The sequence below is a fragment of the Camellia sinensis genome, chromosome 3 (genome assembly GCF_055761805.1).
Source record: "Camellia sinensis isolate YWXY chromosome 3, ASM5576180v1, whole genome shotgun sequence".
NCBI classification, from domain to species: domain Eukaryota; kingdom Viridiplantae; phylum Streptophyta; class Magnoliopsida; order Ericales; family Theaceae; genus Camellia; species Camellia sinensis.
This window is the reverse complement of record NC_138963.1, coordinates 141,861,247-141,885,403: the sequence shown is the minus strand read 5'-3', so window position 1 is coordinate 141,885,403 and position 24,157 is coordinate 141,861,247. Positions and strand designations below refer to the sequence as shown.

Below are 24,157 nucleotides of genomic sequence, written 5' to 3'. Positions count from 1 at the left end.
CCCAATATAACTCAAAATCAACAATTCAATAAATTATAACCCCGTATCCAGTTCATCAAAACAAACGTACCCTTACTTCAATTTTAGAGGATCTTAGCACTAGACGTATTATACGTACAACTCCGACATTCTCGGCTCCACCTTCTAGCGCGCTCTATCTAGTTTTTTTTTTTTTTCTCTCTCTCTCTCTCTCTCCTGCATGGCCTGAAACAGCAAGCCAATGCCACCCATGAAACCCAAGACCCACCACTACAGCGCCGCCGTCAATGATTACTCCGGCGACATCAGCCGTCGACGCCTTCCCCAAAAAGCTCATTCGGTGTCCCGCCGGGATAGCTTTGTCGCCGGAATATTCCCCCGGCGAGGCCTCCTTCGGTACTTCTTGCCTCTTCTGTACGTCTCGGGATTGATCATGTACGTCGCTCCCTTTTCCTTTATGATGCACCCGAATCCTTCACCTGGGTCGGTCTACCGCAGCGCCGAGATTTTCCAGAAGCTTTGGAATGATATTCGGACTGACAATTCGTCCGTAATTGAGGTTTGCCTATTGGGTTTCCTCAATTTTACTTTCTTGTTTCTTTGTTTGTCTGTCTACTCTGTGTTTGGTCGGTGAGAAAATGCAAGGAAAAGAAAAAGGCCTTAGTAAGATTTTGGAATTTTGGGTCTCCTTGGTTAATGGGCTTTCGACTTGTCATTTGATCTTACATTTTCTTCTTCATTTTCTTTTTATTTTCCCCCATTTTCTGTTTGGTTGCTGAGAAAACATGGTAAAAAGAAAATTATTTAAATTTTCTGCCACTTTCTAGAAATTGGCAACAAAGAACCTCCAGAGTGATCCTATTTTCTTTGCTTTCTTCATTTATTTTTTTCATATAAAGCAACATAAGCTTCTACCAAGATTGAGGATGTGGGTTAGAACATGAAGGCAGCCACTTGTGTATAAATTATGTCAAAGATTAGGTCTATATTCAATTAAGTGTGCTTCTCCTACACCACCCCCAACCAATGGGGGACTAAATTGGGCATACTTGTTACGAACGCTCTGTCTATTTGGGCGGAAATTTTTTTTTGGAAAATGTTTTATGTATTTTCTAGTGTTTAGTATAATTGAAAATGAAAGTCAACTGAAAATAGTTTTCATCCTCAACAAAAACAAGCCTATTTGGACAGAAAATATTTTTTACGTTTAAAAGTAGAAAACATTTTTCGGATTAAAGTCATACCAATATCACCACACTAACACCGCCACTCTCACCTCCACCACCATGCCACCACCTCCACCACTACCACCAAAGATAGAAAAATGTTTTCTTTGGAAAACATTTTTTGAAAAATGTTTTCTATAGAAAATATTTTCCGTCCAAACAAACGAGTGTAAGCAAATTTTAGTTTATACGAGACACTTGTAACTTATAAAAAGGCTGGCTGTTGGAGTTTTCAAATATGTTTGTTAATTGTTACATAATTTTAATATGCCTATGCAAACCTAGTCTAACTCTAAGCTGTTTGGTCAATCATAAATTGAAGTACTGTCAACACTTAGTTTTATTTCCCTTTCTCGATTAATAATTAGTAACATACAGGAGTAGTCTATTTTGTTTTATTTTCCAAGAGGAATGTGGCAGTTTAAAGTATTCAGAAACTTAAATAAAAATTGTACTTATTTATCAAAAAAAAAAAAAAAGAAGCAAAAAAACAAAAATAAAAATTGTACACTTAGTTTAATCGGAACCATTTGTTTGGAATACAAAGGGATATAATTGTTTTTGGGGTTTATTTGCCCATGGAGTTGGTGATTGTGGTATAGGATGCATATTGTGGGTGAGAGGTGTGGTTAGAGGTAGTCCGGGAAAATGGCGGGCACTTCAATGGCTTGGGATCACCGAAGGTGGAGAGGAAGAGATCAAGGCAAGCTTGGAGAGGGAGAGGTTGGCAGTGATAGACCTTGAACACTAATGTAAAGTGAAAGAGGGTGTTTAAGCATGAGACTTGGTTGTATTGTTGTTGTTGTGTCTCGCTGCATATACGATACGTTATATAGGCCACAAGAGTATTGGAGCCCAAGCAAACTGTTGGACAGGTGGCTCGTTCTCCTCAACTCTGCCACAAGTGATATAAGCCCTTCTGCCGTCTGTGGCTTGACGGCAGGCGGAGAGCAACGTTTCATGGCTGGCAGAAAATAACGTTTCGTATATGCATCGGATGACATGAACGTAAGGTCATTGTTGCCTTTTCTCCAAGCCTGGTCGAGATGGAGTTGTCTTAGCAAGAAGACAACCATCTCAACGATCCCATGACCTCAGCCGCCAGTCCAGTATCCTCTGATGATCCCGAGCAGTAGTGCTTGGGTCCTCCTCCCAATCTAGGCATCCAAGTAGATAAATGGGCCAGGGCCCACCTTAGTGTTTAAGAGAGCTAGGGGCTCGCTTCCAAGCGACCAAGTAGGAGAATGGGCCGCGGGCTTATCTCAATGTTTAGGAGAGCCATTGTTTATCAATCTAAGTCCAAGTGAGCCGGGGGCTGATTGTATTGTTGTTTGGTCTTGGAGCGAGGTATGAAGGACCATGGGCCTTGCGGGGCCATGGTGCTGCCTATTGCAGGGCTCTTCATATCTAGATATATTTAGGCTTGTATATATGCTCTCGCTTAGGCTAAGCATATAGTTTTGGTAGCCTTGGCACATGGCGCCCATAGGGCTCGCCATGTATCAAACATACGATATGCCTGACGTGGTGCCTTATTGGTCTGCCATGTGGGTGGGGTTTTGGTGATGTGGCACCTGTAGGGCTTGCCACGTATTGAGCTTGATACAAGTACCCACAATAATGCCCCCTGTACAGATGCTCTTATAGCTAATGAGAGTATTTGTACATGACTATGTTAAAAAGTTTTGAAAAATATTAACTCATGCAGACAAGTATTCAGATAGAGGTTTTTGATACAATGGAGGCATTTGGATTGCTCATGGAGAGTTTACATATTAAATTTCATCCGGTGCAAGCCGGTCGGATAAAGATGTGGGCTTGTTGGGCGATGGCTTGATTCCGTGGAATTTCCATTACTTCACAGGAGATTTCGGTTTCGTTCCATAGGCACCAGATTCCGTCCCTCACCCTTTCCATGCCGCTAGGAGGGGGGGCAATGGTCTTGGTGTTAGGAAAGCCCATGATTTGGCTCATGAACTGGGCCTCACTTCCCTCTTTTTTTGTGTTTGTGATGATGACGAGGTGGAACCGTCCGTTAGAATGTAGGTGATGTAGTGTTGGAGGAAGTTAGGGCGAGCGACGCCCTCAGTGTTGAAGAAGAGGATGTTAAGCGGAATGTTTGGCTGAGCACTGCGGGAAGCGCTCTCTTCACCCATGTTGAGATCTGCAAAGCTCTCTATGTCCCACCCAAGTCCCAAATCTTCATTTGGATTTTCCAGTGGTGCTGACATGATGGAGATGTGGTGGTCTAGATCTCTCTCTGTCGGTCTTTGCGAGAGGATGTTGATGCGGATCCTCTCGAAATGTGGGACTAACACCTGATTTGCCTGGCAGGTGGATCCCTGGAGAGTGAGGTTGATTTCTTGGTTTAGCAAAAACCAAGTATGGGACAGTGGTATTGTGTAAAGTTCTAGAATGGTTAGTGCCTTGTACCGTCCTCTTATTTTACCCCGGAATTCTTCCGGCACCTCTACGACTGTATGAGCAGATATTGGGTGTTGGATCCAAGGGGATTCAAATAACTGATCTTGGAATTGCCATGGAGGCATGGAGAGCATCTTTCGAAAGAATTCACACACCGGGCGGCGGCGGTGAGTAGGAGTGGAGCTTGAAGCTCTAGAGTTGGAGCTTGAAGCTCTGTAGATTGGACCTCTTGGGTTTGGAGCCTTGTTCACCGGCCGCCAAACGGTGTTATCTCGGTGCCCCTCTCTTCCGGAAGCCGTTTAGAGAGAATGGGTTGTTAAAGTTAAGAGAAGAGTGTTGGCGAGTGAATATGAATTTGCTTGTGTTTTTTTGTTGGTGTCCCGTATTTGCTCTCTTATAAAGATGAGATTGCATTGGGAAAGAGGATGTGAATTTACTAACTTTTGTAGCTTTACATTGGGAATGGGCGATCCATGGAGAAGACAACTCATGAATTGAAGTTATAGGTTTAGAGCAGACCTACTGATTTTGGAGTTGCTCATAGTATAATGTGATAGCTTGTGCAGCTATTAGTAAAGTGACTTTTTGAAGACTTCAAGGTATTTGCAGTCTGTAGCAAAGAGTTTGATTGGTTTAAGGATTCATCTTTGGAAAGGTGCAATCCTGAATATGTGTGTATATATATACATTATTTTATTTATTTATTTATATATATATTTTATTTTTTTTATTTTTTATTTTAGCGCCTCCCTCTACTTGAACATTACCTTATTGCGTCCAATATTTTATATTGGTATGAATTCAAAGAAGTTTGTGTACATTCTGGATATAGTTTCAACTTGTTCGAAATTGTTTGAATGGGGAGCTCGCCTTTGATACATAAGAGACTTACTCCTAGATGGAGTGCTGCCAAAAGCCCCAGTATCAGGGCTTCATACTCTGCCTCATTGTTAGAGCATCGAAAATCCAGTTTATATGACAAATTGACTTCGGTTAGGTTTGGGAAAGTAAGAACTATTCTAGCTCCTCCCCCTTTGGAGGTGGATGATCCATCGAAACGCAGACTCCATTCTCCTTTAGCGTTTACTTCAGCAGCTTGGAACTCATTTCCTTGTAGCTCATCTGAGGGCGGCTCATGTTCTCCGCTGGGGAAATGAGCCAGGAGGTCGGCTAGCGCTTGGCTCTTAATGGCCTTGGGAGCTTTGCAAGTAATGTCATATTCTGCTAAAGATAGGAGCCAACGGGCTGGCCCGCCGGAGAGCGCTGGTCTAGTGAGGAGAAATCGGATAGGATCGCTTCTGGTCATGATATGGATAGGGTAAGAAAGAAGGTAATGGCGGAGCTTTTTGGCAGCAAACACTAGGGCGAGGCAGTGCCCTTCAATGGGGGAATATCGGATCTCAGCCCCTTGGATGACTCTGCTTATGTAGTACACGGGCCGTTCAAGTCCGTCAATTTCCTGGGCGAGCAGAGCTCCGACTGATTTCGGCGTGGAAGTGATGTAGAGGAGTAAGGGCCTTGCCGGTTGAGGAGGAGTCATGGAGAGAGGGGATGTTAAAGCTAACTTCACTCATTCGAATGCTTGTTGGTGTTCCTCATTCCAAATGAACCTGACATCCTTTTTTAGTAATGAATTGAATGGTTGTGTTATTTCAGCCATAGCAGGGATAAATCTTCTCAGATAAGATGCCCAACCAAGGAAGGTTCTCAGCTCGTCTATATTCGTTGGTCGTGGCATATTTCTGATGGCGGCGACCTTTGCTGGGCCAGGGTCTGTCCCATGGCGGTGAACAATGGAGCTAAGGAACTTGTCGGCAGTGATTCCGAATGCGCATTTAAGCGGGTTCATTCTGAGTCTGTATTTCTTGCAACGTTCAAAGACTCTTTGGAGGTCTTTGAGGTGACTAGTCTCTTCTTTGGATTTCATTACCAAATCATCAATGTAACATTCCAAGGACTTGTGCAACATATCGTGAAAAATGGCTGTCATAGCTCTCTAGTATGTTGCTCCCGCGTTTTTCAACCCAAAAGGCATTACGGTATGGAAAAAGTTACCTATAGGAGTGCGAAATGCCGTCTTTAGGGCATCCTCTGGAGCCATCTTGATCTAGTTGTAACCGCTAAAGCCATCCATGATTGAGAACATATGGTGCCCCACCGCTGAATCAATCAAGGTATCTATGTTTGGAAGTGAGAACTTATCTTTGGGGCAAGATTTGTTTAGATCTCTGAAATCAACGCATACTCGAATTTGACCATTCTTTTTGATAACTAGGACGATACTAGAAAGCCAGGTGGGATGTTGGATGGGTTTGATAAACCCTGCTCCAAGCAGCTTTACCACTTCGTCCTTGATGTTGAGCTCCACTTCGGGCTTATAAAATCTTACCCCTTGCTTGACTGGGTGAGCCAGGGGGATGACGTTCAAACGGTGCATGGTAACATCTTTGTCTAATCCTGGCATTTCTTCATATGTCCACGTGAAAACGTCCGAGTACTTCTTGATCAACTTGATGAGGGGCCCCCTTTGTTCTGCTGGAAGATCTTTGCAAATGAAGATAGGACGCCTGGGTTCCCCTTCAGGGGCTATGTTGATTTCTTCTAGTTCTTGCTTTTGGGGCCGAGGGCCGTCTTGTAAACACTCCGGAGCAGGTCGAACATCTTGCAATTCATCTTGCTTTAGGATTGCAACTGAGTTGGCGGGGACTTGGTTAGGAGATGAAATGGTTGCCTTGGCGGGGGGGTTTAACTTTTGAGCCTTTGGCTCCATCCAAATGAGTTATCGCAGGACAATAGGATCTGTCAAAGTGTTTATCTGTTGCTGGAAAAGCCGCGACTTTTTTTCTACTTCTACTCTTCTTGTCTCTATTTTTTTTATTCTTTTCTATTGGCGGGTGTTGGGTCAGCGCAGACAAGGTGTAGCAACAGTGATCTTCTCCACTTAGTTCACGATGGGCGATTGCTACGTCGTCTAGCTGGGGGTCGGCATTGGTAACATTTGCCAACCCCTCGCACCGTCATAAATAGTATACCACTCTGCCATCTTTTGTTTGAAACCTGGTGACTTTAGGGAGCTTTCTTGAAGGCTCTGATTTGGTGAATGTCTTTCTGCGAGGTGGTGATGAATCTTCTTCAGAGAGGTCGTCCTAGTTGGGTATAGGAGTTCCTCGAAGTGGCAGGGGAGGTTCATCTTCATCGACATGATTGTAAAATACCGCATCTGCCATGTGAGCTTCATCTACTCGAAAAGGCTTTTGAGAGCCAGCTATGGCTACTACCTCATTGTTGTAGATTGCTTTGACACATTGATGGTAGGTAGACGGAATCACAGCATATCTGTGAAGCCAAGTTCTCCCTAGGAGAGCCTGATAGGTCGTCTCTGCTTCTATAACATGGAACTTAGTAGTGGAACGAATTGGTCCCACTGCTAAGTCTAACTGGACATGACCTATGGTTTTAATTTTTTGGCTTCCAAAACCGGTGATGGAGATGGGTTGTCTGACTAAGTGCTTTGGTGGGATCCCGGTTGCCTGGAAAGTAGAATAAGGCATTACATTGAGTGAAGCTCCTCCATCCATGAATCCTCTTTGAAACTCCATCCCATTGATGAATACTGGGACGTAGAGGGGACGGTTATGTGGAAACAGTACTTGTTTGTCAGCCTCAGTAAAGGTTATTGCCAAGGAGTTGTCTCGAAATACTTTCCTCACTGATCCGCTTACACTCATGCATGTTTCACCGTTTTGCTCCACAAGTCTTAAAAAGGCCTTGGTGGCTTCAAAGCGTGTTGCTTCAGACAGGCCGAATTGGTCAAAGAACCATTTGAACTTTGTCGATTTCTTAAGCGCTATCACACGTTTGGTCTTGAAGTCGGGATAAGTGGGAGCTGCGGGTTCAGAGAACTCGCACACCATCGGCTCTTCCATCTCGTCATAATGCGACAGCATCATGACCATCTTGCCATTATCCTTGTGGCGCGGGAGGGGATCTTTCAAGACATCTTCTGTTTGGCGGGGTAGCTCTAAAGCGTCGTCAGACATCATTTTTCGTACTAGGGATCTGAGTGCCCAACATTCCGTAGTAGGATGTTTAACGGAATGGTGGTATATGCAATAGTCTGCCCGCGCTTGATCCTTTTTGGTGACAGGTCGCCTTGGCTCGGGGAGGTGAACTTTTCCATCTTCTACCTAAGCGTTGAGGAGTGCTTGTGCCTCATCCACTGATATAGGTAACGATGGGGGAATTTGATCAAACTTTCTCTTTTTTGCCTGGGAGTCTCCTCTTCCTCTAAAGGGGCCGTCGGCTGCATATACAGCGTGATTGCGTCGGTTAGGCCTCCATGAGGAAGGTTGAGGTGCCGTTGGTCGCTACGAGTGGGGTTGTGGTGTTGTCATTCGTGCCCTTGATCTTACTGTTTCACTTATGTTTCGGGCCGCAGCACATAAAGCGGAAAAGTCAGGAAAGTGGTGGTTAACCAACTGGAGTTTATAAGTCGTGAGCATTCCTTCAATGCACAATGACACCAGTTGGTGTTCTTCCATTGGGTCTTGAATATCTACTGCTTTTTCCCTGAAACGGCAGACGTAAACGAGGATGTCCTCCCCAAGTCGGTGTGTTTCCCTCATAAGATGAAGGGTGGTTAACCTTTCTTCAACGTAGAAGAACTTGATGTAAAACTTTTTTACCAAGTCTTCCCATGAGGAAATAGAGCCAGCAACGAGGTTAGCATACCACGAGAATGCTCGATCTGTGAGGGATTTGGAGAATTCCCTCATGCGGAGGTTTCGGTCCTCTTGGTGAGCTCCAAGGGCGTCAAGAAAGCGTTAAACATGCTCCCTGGCGTTCCCTTTTCGTCCGTCGAAGCGAACAAACTTGGGTACTGTATATCCCACCGGATATGGAAGACTTGCAATGTGAATAGGGTAAGGGGGACGGAGGTCCAATTCTGGGGAGGCAGGGATGTGACCTTTGTTTGTCTGAAGTAGACTGTGTATGTGTTCTCTTACTACTTCCAATGTTAATGGCTGGGAAGGGTTCTGATCCACTGGGAGAGCTGGAGAGCTGGTCGAAGTCACTGCGGTGGGAGCTCCGCCAATGGATCCAACTTGCGGTGGAGGTATTTGGCTGGGAGCTGACGGAGGGAGCGGGGCAACTGTTTGTTCTCCCATCTGGGTTCGCAAGTTGTTTTGTGTAGCGAGGTTGGCTTCCGAGCCATTCTGGGCTAATGGCGGAACGCCATTTTGTGATGTTGAAAGAGGGTTAGATGATGATGGAAGTGTAGGTACCCTTTGTAAGGCTAGTAGGGCATCCATTAAGAGTTGTTGGTTCTGTTGAAGAGAGGTGACGCTCTCAATCAACGCACGTAGTTGATCTGTTATGACCGGTTGGGAAGATTGTTCTTCTGGAGAGCCGCCGAAGTTGTGTTCCGAGGTCTTTGCCAGGGTCTCCCTACTGCCACCTTGGGATGTTGCTATTCCAGTTCCAGTGTTCTTTTTGGGTGCCATGTGAAGCGAACACCACTCTTCCCTAGTAGAGTATAATGTGGCTGAGAGGTGTGGTTAGAGGTAGTCCGAGAAGATGGCAGGCACTTCAATGGCTTGGGATCATCGGAGGTGGAGAGGAGAAGATCAAGGTAAGCTTGGAGAGGGAGAGGTTGGTAGTGATAGATCTTGAACACTAATGTAAACTGAAAGAGGGTGTTTAAGCATGAGACTTGGTTATATTGTTGTTGTTGTGTCTCGCTACATATACGATACGTTACATAGGCCACAGGAGTATTGGAGCCCAAGCAAACTGTTAGACAGGTGGCTCGTTCTCCTCAACTCTGCCAGAAGTGATATAAGCCCTTCTGCCGTCTGTGGCTTGACGGCAGGCAGAGAGCAATGTTTCATGGCAGGCGGAAAGTAACGTTTCGTATATGCATCGGATGACATGAACGTAAGGTCATTGTTGCCTCTTCTCCAAGCCTGGTCGAGATAGAGTTGTCTTAGCAAGAAGACAACCATCTCAACGAACCCATGACCTCAGCCGCCAGTCCAGTATCCTCTGATGATCCCGAGCAGTAGTGCCCGGGTCCTGCTCTCAACCCAGGCATCCAAGTAGATAAATGGGCCAGGGCCCACCTTAGTGTTTAAGAGAGCCAGGGGCTCGCTTCCAAGCGACCAAGTAGGAGAATGGGCCGCGGGCTTATCTCAATGTTTAGGAGAGCCATTGTTTATCAATCCAAGTCTAAGTGAGCCGGGGGCTGATTGTATTGTTGTTTGGTCTTGGAGCGAGGTATGAAGGACCATGGGCCCTGCGGGGGGGGGGGGGGGGGGGCCATGGTGCTGCCTATTGCAGGGCTCTTCATATCTAGATATATTTGGGCTTGTATATATGCTCCTAATTAGGCTAAGCATATAGTTTTGGTAGCCTTGGCACATGGCGCCCATAGGGCTCGCCATGTATCAAACATACGACATGCCTGACGTGGTGCCTTATTGGTCTGCCATGTGGGTGGGGTTTTGGTGATGTGGCACCGGTAGGACTTGCCACATATTGACCTTGATACAAGTACCCACAAATATCAATGGAGCAATCTCATTAGCAGAATTCCTAAAGGAATTAGTCATCATAAGCTATATATTTTTGTGTCCGCTCGAATTTGAACCTTCTTGTCCACCTTACTCTGCCATCAGTGGGCTTGTCATTCCCTACTTGCGATGATGGGAAGCAGAAATGGGGTTGATATGAGCAATGGAATGGGAAATTATAATAGTTCAAATAATTCGAAGAGGAATGACAAATCTAATGAAATATCATGTTGTTTTGGACAGAAGGCCTTTGTGGTCAAGAATATGCAAAAAAAAAAAAACAATTAGATAATACTTCTTTGTTTTTTAAAGTTTCCAAAATGATTCCTGTATAATATCATATTTCCCACTGTGTTTCCAGAAGTATTTGAAATGTTCTCAGGGAAAGGAAAGGAAATGAAATCAGAGTTTTCTGCATCCTAATTACTTTGAGAAGCAGACTTGCTAAAATTTGTTTGTAAATGTGGTTTCTCTTCTGTACTAAGACATGCAGTCCTCTGTGTGTGTGTGTGTGGAAACATCACCTCCCTGTTCCAGTTATGGTTTAACACGCGTTTCTTGATATTGAAGTAAAAAGGAAAAAAAAAAAACCAAATATGATAATCAACTGTGAGAATTCAATAATCTTTGGTGAATATTTTTTTTGTTGTTGTTAAAGGAAAGTATTTGCAGAATACCTTCTCATCAACGTTGTTTAATTACCTCCAATTTTAAGATCTTAATCCCAGAATCATGCCTAATTTCAGAAGGAATAGGCAGTGTAAGCTTGGTTTATCTTATTTAAATGTGATGATACATATGTAATTGGCTGAGTTGATGCGTCTTTTATTGTTGTAGTTGTCCTCTGTATGGAGATATAAGAGGAAGCTGAAAGAGCAGAAGCCCTGCCCAAAAACAACTTCTGGACAAAAATTTGGTATAAATATTTTAATTTTGATCTGGTCCTTAATTTGTTTTTTCATCTTGCAAAAATGGATTTGATGATTTTAGCAAGCAACTGCGCAATTTGTCCCATGTGGTAAACTAATATTTGATAGTCAGGTGAATATTGGCCTTGTTTGGAAAATTGGCTATTTGGCTTTTTTGGCTATTTCAGCCTGGCTAAATAGTTGTGTTCGGAAAATTGGTTGCCTTTTTTGTAGTTGATTTGATGGTTGTGAGAGAAAAAGTGAAATAATTATGGGTTGGATGTGACATTTTGTCTTATTAGCTATTTTAGCTTATTTTGTCTTTTGGTGAGCTATTTTAGCCTAACCCTCTTCCCAAACACCCCCATTATAGGACATAACCGTTTTGGTATAAAGAAAGTTAAACATAAGTTTGTCTTTATGTACTGATGAAAATTGGTTTTCATTTTAGGGCCCTCTATGCTTGCTCGTTACTTGGTTGTTGAAGCTAATGGTGGCCTTAATCAACAACGCTCATCAGTATGTGATTTTTCTTGTAATTAATCACCAATGTGGTTCTCATCAACTTTTGCAAATTTTTTTATATTCATTGTGTCTATCATTCTTCTTATACTCGAGTCCATCTTGAAAATGCTCATTAACACTGGGCCTTAACACCCCCCCAAAACACACAAACAGAGACAGAACCAACAGTTAAAAAAGGAAAAGAACAACCCAATTGCATACATGTTCACCACAACACTTCGAAATTCTAAGATTTGATTTTATGTGATTGGTGAGGATATGCATAATACTTTTACTTTTAAAACCAGTATTCAATCATGAGACCGCTTCTCAACAAACATAAATAACATAACACAAGTCCAAAACATTTATATAGAAGGTTTTGAGCTCTGACTCTCCCCCCCCCCCCCATGAGGTTTCATTTGGATGGATGGAATGCAAATGAACGAATTTGGGTTCAAATGTGCTCCAATAGGTAGCCACTTCCTTCTCAGGAACTGTACATGAGACTTTTGCATCATATGGCCCTTTCAGATACTTCCTTTTGAAAAATGCAGTCCAAACCTACTGGAGCTTTCACAAATGTAAGAGGGAGTAGGCTACTAGTTTGGATTGTGATGCCTAAGGTGTAAGAAAGAGTAGAGGTAAGGGACTATATTTGTTTGAACTCAATCTAAGATATTTAATCTAGATCAGATGCTTGAAAGTCATAAAATCTAAATATATAATTTCAAATGTGAGCTTATATAGTTTTAGGGAAAAAATCATTTTATAGTGGTTTGAGCCCACAGACTTTACTCAAATATAGGTGGAGAGACTCTTGTAGTTTTGTACTAAACTGCAACTTTTACATTTTCCGTTCAAACTGACGGAAGGTGTAATACGTTTTCCATTTTTGAGAGTGGCCATAAATTTTTATTGAAATTAAAGTGAAATCAAAATCCAAAAAGTCATTTATGCCCTTCATCTTCGTCATCATCTTTCAAACTCTAAAAACCCCTACCCCTAAGTTGCCCCACCCTTCCTCCCAACCACCTAATCTACCCTCTCCTCTCCAACCACCATCGCAGCCCCCTCTCCCCGACCTCCCCAACCACCGCCTCCCTCCTCCTCCTCTACCTTCCTCATCACTTCCTGACCTCCTTCCCCAGATTGACTGGTTCACAGTCACAGTTTGCACACAGTTGCATACACAATCATAGTTTGCAACCTATTGGTTCACACCAATGGTTCACACCAATGGTTCACACATAGATCCACTGTTAGGTCTTTTGTGATTCCTTCATATGTATAATTTAAATGGCTGGTTGGATCTCTAATCATGGCGTTTGCACCCCACTGGTTCATACTCACCGTGGGCAGCATGTGATTCATTCATTCCTTCCCCAGATTCAATGCTTGGGTCCCTTGTTACCAAAAAATTGCATCTTTCAATTACTGGGTTTAGTTATATTATAGCTTCTATGTAGAGTTTCAATTACTAGAGATATATATATATATATATATTATAGCTTTTATGCAATATTTTTAGTTTTTTTCAATGATATTATTTTGTGTATATTATTTTATCCATTGAAATTTATAGTGGTGGTGGTTAAGTTGAATGCAATGGTTATGATTGTTTTATTTAGGTTGAATACAATGGTGATGTTGGTTTTGTTTTCTCTTAACAGAGAAAGAGAACAAGGAAGACAAGGATGAGGGTATAAAGGTTGAAAGAGAGGAAGGAAGATAGGGATGAGAGTATAAAGGTCTTTTTGCATTTTTCATTGATAGAGTTAATTGCGCACTTTAGTCCGAAATCACATGGGGGCATTTGCACATTTTTAAAAGACGGGGGAAGAGAAGGGGGGGGGGGGGGGGTGTTTGGGGCTATACCACAAAGGGGTAAAGTTAATTTTGCCCTAATTTTATAAAGAGCTCCAATGCCAATGAACAATTTCTAAAGAGGAAGAAGCAAAGAAAAAAAAAAATTGATGGAAAAAGAAAAAAAAAAATTGCACAACTATATCTAGATCACAATGTCAAAGTCTTTGCCAAAAGTTGTAGAATGTGATATGTATGCTTCTATTATAGGTTCTTTTATTTATGCTTCATTTGGTTGCTAGGAAGATGAAGGAAACCGAAGAAAAGTTTGAAATCTTACAACTATGCGGCCTTTCCCCCAGCTTTCCTTAGTCCACTGACTTCTCAAAATTATAAGTTGGCCATCTATGCATGTGACAGCCCACTTTATCCTGCATATGTGCTTTCATAGTTTGTTACTATTTTAACTCTCTCTGTCTCTCCTGGTAGATCTGCAATGCTGTGGCTGTGGCTGGGCTTTTGAATGTGACACTGGTCATCCCTTACTTTGAATTGCACAGTGTTTGGAGGGATCCAAGGCAAGAAACTATCTTAGTTTCCTTTCCATATTGTTGTTCTCGCCAAAATTCAAATCATGTTCGAATAAAATTGCGCGATCTTTCATTTATCCCTACTTAAGTTTCTTTTCTTGAGCAAATCAAACATGTTTGATGCTTTATACATTCATGCCCCTTGAAGGAGGTGGTAAGATAATATAGTGGGAATATTCTCTAGGTGGTGGTATTAAAAGAATATAGGTGGCATTATTATATTAATATAAGTGAGATAGACTAAACAATTTTTATGTGCATTTTGTGATGAAAAATGATTAATATATTATATATACATGTACCACTTGGTTTTTTTGTGTTGGCATTTTATTACAAAAAGAATTTGCAATTTGTAATTTTTAGTTTAGGTGAGTTGTGGGCAAGTTCTGTAGTTGAAGATCGAAATTGGATACTCAAGCTATGGTTGGAACAAGTAGACAAATAGATTTTGTGTGAAAGATAAAACAATCATGCATTGTATGACCATGCTTTTGTCTAGGTGTTTTCTTAGTTGGGCTGGTTTTCATTAAGTTCTTGACTATGGATAATTTAGTTTTGGACTATAGGCTTTATTATTCCTACTTCAAACATTGGATCTCCTGTGTCAATTAAGAGGGATCATGGAAAGAACAAGTTCAAAATCACGATAACTTCCTTTTTCAAATCTGCTGCAGCTGCACGAGCCCGTCCTGCGTGCCATCTTATGGGCTTGACCTTTAGAATCGATAGAATTGAACGTTGGACTTTGTGCGTTTGGGCTCATAGTTGACTAGACAGTATGTAAACTTTCAAACACCAACCAAAGTTGGTGCATATTCGAATGAATTGTAGTGTGTTCTAAGAAACATGGACACTTCTAAGTAGGTGGTGTATCCGTGTTGTGTCCATGTTGGACACTTCTCGACACGTGTCTGAGACTCGTAATGTGTCATTTATTTATTATTATTATACAAAAAATAGAACGAGACACTCTTCGGACACTTGAAGGACACACGTGTCCATTGCTTCAACACACGTGTCAACCGATTAGACACACATGAAACTAATTGTAAGTTTAAACTAAATAACTTAGGATATAATAAAAGGAAAAACAATGTAAATTTATAAAATAAGTGTTATATCACATTTTTTAATTATCTTTGAGTCATATATTCATCTATAGGACATATAATAAATATATAAAATTCTATATTTCGTCTGTGTCCTCCACGCGTTGTGTCTTGCATTTTTGAAAATTGGTGTATCGGCATATTTGTGTCGTGTCACGTGTCCATGTTTGTGCTTCTTAGAGTGTGTTCTTGTTGTAGTTATGTAGAACATCAGTATCTTCTATGTTCGAAACTAGGTTGGTTTGTTCAAACACACAACATTGTGGTTGTGTATTTTAAAGCACTATGAGTAAAACAGTAGCTTCACTGGACGAACGAGATTGCACCGTTCGATCACGTGTTGCCAATATGTGTTTTCCTACCGCATCTTGGTTATAATTCGTTGGATTTCTTATTCCTTGTTCTCAAATGTTTTTTTTCTTTTTCTATAAATTCCAGTCTTGGCTTATTTGTTGGGGTTACATAGAGAGTTCAACACACATTGAGCATTGGGAGAAATTGAGTGGGCATCATATAGTCTAATATTATTTCTTCTTTCATATTCTTGAGAGAGGGTTATTGAGTTTAGGGCACATATACTTAGTGTTTGTACATGTATTAATCGAGCTTGGTGATGGTTGGAGCATATGTGGTTGACGTGGCTAATGGTGGTCTAGAGGTACAAACGTGGTTGGACATATGTGGTGGAAAATTGGACTACAAAATTACTTTGGGGTCGAGTAAGTAGATTCTTAGTAGTAGGAAACTCTTATTGAGGTGGCGTTTCTTATTTGAAAACTCAATTCTGTGCTTTTCAATAAGAAACTTGTAAAAAAATTGCCTCTATCGAGGAAGAAACTTTCCACCAACTGAAATAGAACCTCTCAACCATACAAATCTCAAAGAAATAAAAGAAAAACGACTCAACTTATTCCAATTGTGGGGACATATTTTTTGGGTTGTCCACGTGGCCGAGGTTGTTAGCTGAGGTGCCACGTGGATGGACCAAGTTGCTGAGATATGAATCCGAGATATTCGGATAGAGGACAAGAGTCGTAGATGTTAGACTACTTATTTGGGTAAGGTTGGACTCTTAAGAGAGTTGATCCTAATCTAAATAAGAGAAGCTTTGGATAAGTGATATCCTTGTAAAGGATAAAGCCCCATGAAGTAAGATTTTTAGGAAAAGTTGGACACTAATCATTACATAAAGAGGGCACTCCCGTAGGTCTAAGGTATGTTCTAAACTAGAGTTATTTTGTGTTGATATCTTGTGAGATAAGTTACTGACTTGATCGTCGGAGTGTCTCCGGTTGGACGAGCCACCATGGTGTTTTATGTCTTCTTGTGTGCATATGTTGGGCTTAATCTATTCTTCCATGTGACTCCAATTAAGTTCCTTAGATCTTGGCCAAAAGATCTAGTATGGTTATGGGGTCGAAAATCAACACTCACATTTATATTTAACAAAATAATTTGTAGTTGAATAAATATTTATTTATATATATATTACAACTAAGCAAAAAAAAAAAAAAAAAAAAAAAATTTAATATAGAAAACATAGATATGCTCCCATAGGTGCTCTCAATCTTAGAAACTTCTATATGCCCTCTATTCTTGCTTTCGTCCCCGTACCCGTCCCCGTCCCCGTCCCCGTCCCCGTCTCTGCCCTTGCCCCTGCTGCCACTTCAGCAACTAAGGTTAGGATTTGTGTGTCTAGATGTTGGTAGTTATTGTACTTGATCTTGACTTTGGTTTGGTGGATGCATTGTTGTCTGAAGTTTTTTCCTGAGTTTTGGTTTTCATGTAAACCTCCTCTCTATGACTGATTGATTTATATTTCTGGACAGTTATTTTTTCTTAAATAACTTGGAATTGATATAATTAAATCAACTTGGATTAAAGGTTTTTTCAATTTTGCTAGACTAAAAAATAACTAACATTATTTTGCTCGTTCTGATTGAAACTTGTTTTTCAGGTGGAGGCTTACTATTTGTAGCGATATTGGGCCATAGGGACCAGATTGGTTGAGTGTACTAGAGTGCGTGTGCCTGATTGGGTTAGAAGGGGTAGGTGCTTCGCTTTGCGTGGCGTGAGAATCAGTTGGTAAAGACTACAACTTATAGTAGTGTTGAATTACTTAGAGAGGCCACAAAGGTTGTCGGGCATGCTTCTTATGCATAGGGTAGTGCAAATCATGCCATGTGTTTTCTTGTGGAGGTCTTTCTCTTTATGATTGACTAAGGTGCAAGTCCCCTTGAGGAGGATGGGATGAGCACCTCAATGAACCTCAACTGTAGTCATCGAGCAAAGCAACCCTAAATATTCATGCAGAGGTTACAGGGTAGCCCTTAACTGCCCCATGATTGCAATTCCACTCCTAGGCTAGTTCTTGTTCTCGATCTAGACAGGCATAGGAGTATCAATGTGCCATTAGAGAACCATTTGCAAGTCATGTAATTCTACTTGGGTAGAGGATCACTGGGCTGAACTGCGGGTATTCTGAGTATATTAGCACAAGTGGAGATGGGTATACTCGGGGAGTAGAGTTCGCTTGGCATGGAAGGGTTATAGGGTAGCCCTTAACTGCCCCATGACTGCAATTCCACTCCAAGGCTAGTCCTTGTTCTCAACCTAGACTGGCATAGGAGCATCAATATGCCATTAGAGAACCATTTGCAAGTCATGAGATTGTCCTTGGGTAGAGGACCACTGAGCTGAACCGGGGGTATTCTGAGTATATTCGCACAAGCGGAGATGGATATACTCGGGGTGTAGAGTTTGCTTGGTCGAGGAGGAAAGTTGAGCATGTTTAGGAGACTCCTTGTTGATTGCCTTTGAATGCCTTGGCTCGACGCTAAGGCACCACATGAGTTAGCCTTGGCTGGTAGAGCTCTACTATGGAGGGAGGATTAACATGTGGCGAGATCGCATTGACACATGGGACCAAGGAACATGGAAGAAGTGAGGTAGTGATGACATGGCTTTCGTGGATTGCCATGTAACTATATTCTTCAACGAGGATTTGGATGACGCAATTTGGCATATATTTGTATTTTCTTGTGTTCCATCTATTCTTTCAGATATTTGTGATGAGGAGTTTTAATTTCTTTTTCTCCTTTTAAATGTAGTATCTTTCTTGCCAAGAATATTTTCTTATTCAATTCTTCAGCGATTTTTTGACATATAACTGTCTTTCTGTTGCGTCTTGTTTCTTAGGCCATATATTCTGTGTACATTCAATCATAAGAGCTTAAGAAAACTTGTGCAGGCTTTACTTTTTTTCTTTTACTAATTTCTTTTTGGTTGCTTTACAGTCAGTTTAGTGATATTTATGATGAGGGGCATTTCATAACCACCCTTGAGGATTATGTGAAAGTGTCTCGCATGCTACCTGAGGAATTGATGGAAGTATATGATTTCAACATCAGCAATATACCAAATTTTCGAGTCCAAGCTTGGGCTACGGCCAAATATTACTTGGAAGAAGTGTATCCTGTCTTAACGAAGCAGCGGTAGGCACTTAATCATTGTTTCTTTCTTTTCCCTTTCTAATTTGTATCTTTGTGTACCCTGATGATTGGGGCTGGTATAGAATACATATGTTACTGATAATTGGGGATGTCAACAAATTGAATCTTGGAGCTAAGTAGTATTTGTATAATAAAAGTAAAAAAATGTCTAGATTGATAGTCGATATGCACAATACCATCCCTAGTTTTGGCTTCTAAAATTGACAACCCTAGATTTTCTGCTCAGTTTCAGAAAATAGTGATGAGTAAAGGGTGAAGTTATGGATGTTGCTGTTGGGATCAATGATTGCATGGCAGTAGATTTGAGTGGTTCCTCCATATATTGTATGGCAACCTTCTGAACTACAGGAATAAACCAAGGCTGAAATTCTGTGCTGCTGTATTATCTTAGTTACTATTTTGATCTAATTAAATGCTTGAGGTTGATGTGCTTAATTTTGAGTTAACAATACCAAGCCTGGGAATAAGCAAGAGAATTTCTGTTGCATTGCTGTTGGATTTGATTCAAAGCAAAATTTTCAGTTATCAATATATTAGGTTAGGTGAGTCTAACGGAAGTTTGATAAGGAATCCAAGGTGACTTTGGTTGGCTCTTTTAAACACATATAGATATATTTTGTAAGATGAAGAAATACCAATGGAAAAAGACTCAAAAGGTTGTGCAACTTAATATTTTCATGTGAACACCTTTAAGATTGTGAAGTACAGCTGCTGGATGAGTTTGAACTTCTTAGGTAACTTCCATTTATTTGAATCAAATTTTTATATCTAGATGGATGTTCCTGTCTTTAAATTCCTTGATGATAATGAGGGCAAGAAACAAAATTGTCTTTTGTTTCCATTGAAAAGGTTGATAATTTTCCATTTCTTAGGAGACCGAAATGAAACAGCGGCAGAATAATGAAATTTGAGTGTTCTCTTATGTGTCTGAATGTGCAACCCTAAATGCATTCAATTGCTCAATTATTAGATTTCTATGTATTACATTTATAATGTTCAATGTATTTTTAAATTCATTTTTTTTACTTAATCTTTCCGAAATGTTTCCAGAAACATTTCCCTTACCGTGCTAACCAAAACAACATGTTGAAACAAAATTCCAATGATGGCGATAACTTTCCTGTGGCCCAAGAACAGATGCTGTCCCTATTCTATATGGAGATGAATTTGAATTAAGAAACAAAATTAGTATTCCATACATCTCATTTAAATTGCTTCATAGATTGGGATCTGCATATGGATCACTCTATCATTTGTTAAATTGATAACCCTAAAATGCCAAGACTTGAAGTTGGTGTAAAATATTGTGGCAGACACTTATTCTTTCTAATTATTAGCTGTTGATGCAGAGTTATTCGCATTGCTCCGTTTGCAAACAGATTGGCAATGTATATTCCACCTAATATTCAATTCTTGAGATGCCTAACCAATTATGAAGCATTGAGATTCTCTCTTCCAATCTCTACTCTAGCAAACAAATTAGTCAATCAAATGATTGACAAGAGCTCAAGTACTGGTGGGAAGTATGTTTCTGTCCATCTTCGATTTGAGGAGGTACTGACTTGTTTTTATAATTTAGCTTTTGAGGACATTATCTATAATTAAGTAATTTTGGTTGATTAGGAATTTGGGATTTATAATCTGATAAAAATCAACGGGTTGTTGATCTTCAATTTAAGGACATGGTGGCCTTCTCATGCTGTTTGTATGATGGAGGAATGGCTGAGAAATTTGAAATGGACTCAATAAGGGAAAAGGGTTGGGGAGAGAAGTTCAAACGTAAAGCTCATGTTATTGCACCTGGTCTCAATCGGATCAATGGAAAGTGCCCTATGACCCCTTTGGAGGTTAGTTCTAGAACTCAAACATAGCGGGTGTGTTTGGTTTGTTTTGGGAGATAAATTTTCAAAAAAAATCTTGGGAAAAGAGTTTAGAAATTTTTTTAGTTTGTTTAGTAGTATATTTTAGAAATAGTTTTGGAGTATGAGAGTTTGGGATGATTTGATATTTTGTTGTAGTTGAGTAGATATGTGTGAGAAAAGTGGTTGGGAATGAGAGAGGAGAGAGAAAAAGTAATTGATTGATGTGTAGGAGAGAGAATAATTTTGGAAATTTTTTTCAAAAAATTTTCAACCAAACAAGATTTTAGAATTTTTTTTTTTTCAAAAATTGTGTTTTGAGAGTCAAACCAAACAAGGCCACCATCTTTCAGTTTTTCTTTCTAGTAGATGATATTTGGAGATAGGTATATGGGAGCTTAGTCTCAGTAATCGTGTTGGCTCAATTTTTAGTTTGATAATAACTCTTTTTGTTGCATATGTTTTTCTTTGTCAGCATAGGTTGGGATGATGTTGAGGGGTATGGGATTTGGCAACAACACTCCAATTTATTTGGCCTCCGGTAAAATTTACCAGGCTGAGAGAAATTTAGCTCCTCTACTGAAGATGTTTCCGCTTCTGCAGACTAAGGAGTCCCTTGCAGCCCCAGATGAGCTCGCTCCATTTGAGGTAAAAAAAATTAGTTCTTTGTGTTTCAAAATGTTATTCCCATCATTTTTAAGTACTCTGATCTAGAGTTTACTCTGGGAGCTTGTTGGATTGAGACTGAAGACTAAGCAAATCAACTTGTCTGACTAAAAGTTGATTCTCATTCAACTCAAAGCTGATTTGAGCTATCTTTTTCTTCAACTCAAAGCTGTAAGCTGCAATCCTGGCTGATGAAGTTCATATTAAATTTATAATGCACCATTCAACACAAAACTGATTAGCTGATTCAATACTATATTTGTCAAATTTGATCTGTTCCAGTGGGTCTTTTCTTCAGTGTGCATTCACACTTGTGTTTCGGTGTTTTGATGGACAATGGATGGTGATCAAACTGTAAGGCCAAAAAATTACAAAAAAAGTGATAATGGATGGTGAATGGTGATCAAACTGCAAGACTGGAAAAACTAAACTGCAATTATGATATCATGTAGCTGTGAAATATAGCAATGTTTACATGCTTAATGACAATCAAAAGATTTCACAAAATTTCCCCTCTTGTAAACTCGTAGAAAGTAGAAAATCATAATTAGGATTTTGTCTAGATCCAATCACAAGGCAACCTAGGTTACAGGTATAGTGTGTTTGTTAAGCAAACACAAGCACTTGACTTCCAAGCTACATTACTGAGTGAATACCATACTGGTGGTAAAATATTTTAATAAAATTGGTCTTTAAGTCAAGTTGCCTAAAAAAATAGATTCATTGTAATCTTGTCATAGCAATCTGATTTCTGGTAGAAGTAAAGCCAGTTAGTCCTACAAATTTGGTTAGCTCCTTTACTTGTCTTTTTGTTAATAGGACTATTCTTCGAGATTGGCTGCTTTGGACTACATGGTATGCTTGTTTAGTGAGGTGTTCGTTACAACTCAAGGCGGAAACTTCCCGCATTTTCTGATGGGCCATCGAAGATTTCTGTACAAAGGGCATTCTAAAACTATCAAGCCAGACAAAAGCCAGCTTGCTGTTTTATTGCAGGACATGAACATCAGGTAATCTCCCATATACCTTATGCAAGAGAACTGCCATAAAAGATTCTGTATTGGAGCATTTGTGAAATTACTGAATCAAAGAATAGAATCAATTCATTCTTGGGGTGTCTTACAACTACCAAAACATTATACAAACTCTCTTTTAAGTTGCCAAAGATTGTATAATCTCCTAGATAACAATGGAACTATGCTTGATAAATATTTGTAGTACTTGAATATCTAGCATTTTGAAAAATCCCAGATAACTAGTAACTGAAACGAAACTGTTCTTTCAATGGTTTGCAGTTGGAAGGCTTTCAAGGATAAAATGGAAGCAATGCTAGCTGAAAGTGATCGCAAGGGGGCAATGGTACCTAGAGTTACAAAAAGCAACAGAAAGAGTTCTATTTTCTCACACCCTTCGCCAGAATGCAAGTGTCTTTGGGAATCAAAGAACTCGACACTAAAATGGACCCTGATTTCTCAAATCCCCATTCACTGACTCTATCCATTTTTATGAAAGAAGGCTCATGCGTGAACACGGTTATTCATATGCTTCCAAGTACAGTTTTACTGGAGCTTCTCAGTTGCCTTTGCTTGCTGATGTGCTCTTTACCAAAAAATATGCCATGCATGAGCAGAGAGGCATAGTAAAGTGATGTGGGTTATGAAATTTGACCATTAATCGTGGACATCTCTGCTTCACCTGTCATTGTTTAGCTATGAAGATACTCATATCCTTTCGAGGTATGTACATTGCTTTCAAGTCTAGATCCAAAGGATGTTCATATTCTATGTGATGATAGGAATTGGACAAATGAGATATTGATGAGTTTGACCTACCGGCAATGGTATCTGAACATTTTTTTTTTGTGTTCCTTGGTAGGGAAAAATTCAAGTATAGCAATTTGTTTTAGCTGATATTTATGTTTTTAAATTGTGAAGAAATTAATGACATAACAATTTTTGGGTTAGTGGTGCTCCAAAGGATCCCATAACATTTGCATTGCTATTTGTGTTATTGATGTGAGATTGAATTGAAGATAGGAGTTACTCTTGGTTTGGTAGCAATCTCCTTTATTCTTTTGATTATGAAAGAAATCTAGAATTTAAAGTTGCATGCTGTTGGGAATTGGAAACAATTTATTTTTGTTTTCATAATACTGGTAAGTTATACTCTATTTAGAAGATGTAGACACCCCATTTTTGATCATCCTTAAGACTTGGGTGCTTTATTCCAAACACCCAATGATGAAAGTTACATTGTGCAATCTTTTGAATTCTTAGCGAAGAAATTTGGATTCAGGCTCTAATCCCAAACCTTATACCCCATTTTGACCAAAACTATTTTAAACCTTAAAACCCTTTTTTTCAAAATATTTTTCCAAATGTTTCTACGATGTTTCAAGGCTCGCATTTCATTTAAAATATTACACTTTTCGATAAATCGAATAAGGACAAAGTGGAGATATACGTAAGGGAGGTGAACTCTTTGAAAAATATTTAAAAATATCTTATCTATAGGTTTGGAGTTGAAAGAAATAGGAGGGGATGGGAGAAAACTAGTTTAGGAAAAGATTGGACATCAATCCGTTAAGATAGAAATAAGCAGCCTTCACTAAATTAGGCATATCTCTTTGTACATTTAGAATTTAGATGTGAGGCCACCACCATTGGAAAGTAGACTTCTGGGGTTTCAATTTAGACTTAAGAATTACATAAACCGAGTCCAGATGAGGGAGATATGCCCGTTTGAAGTCGGGCCTAGAATGTAAATTTTTGGAGCCGGCCGTGTCCATTTAGATCCGGTCGTGGCTCATTTAGAGCCGGCCGGCTTTTAATGAAAAATAGTGAATTTATGCCTTTTAGAATCGGCCTTTCATTTTTGGGTCCGGTTAGCTCTCAATAGCGCCAAACAGACAGTTGGCGGGAATTGGACAGTTGGCTTTGTTTGAAGATATTTTTGACCAAATTGGCTCAAATTCTATAAATAAGACCTCCCACTTCAGATTT

At 40.2% G+C, this 24,157-nt stretch overlaps 1 protein-coding gene across 3 annotated transcripts; it reads left to right on the top strand.

The window, feature by feature from the left end:
* Positions 1-134: 134 nt before the first annotated feature.
* On the top strand, positions 135-23,118 carry LOC114273724 (O-fucosyltransferase 10). 3 transcript variants are annotated; one of them, XM_028215525.2, is made up of 10 exons: positions 137-538; positions 11,039-11,117; positions 11,561-11,628; positions 13,909-13,997; positions 18,415-18,612; positions 19,980-20,184; positions 20,310-20,477; positions 20,970-21,137; positions 21,975-22,165; positions 22,451-23,118. In XM_028215525.2, the coding sequence occupies exons 1-10, from the start codon at positions 221-223 to the stop codon at positions 22,644-22,646; spliced, it is 1,680 nt and encodes a 559-aa protein (XP_028071326.2). In that variant the 5' UTR covers positions 137-220; the 3' UTR covers positions 22,647-23,118. The 3 variants fall into 3 exon arrangements, with proteins under 3 accessions (XP_028071328.2, XP_028071326.2, XP_028071327.2); XM_028215527.2 differs by lacking the exon at positions 20,310-20,477 and having other exon boundaries at positions 135-538; XM_028215526.2 differs by lacking the exons at positions 11,039-11,117; positions 11,561-11,628.
* Positions 23,119-24,157: the final 1,039 nt, after the last annotated feature.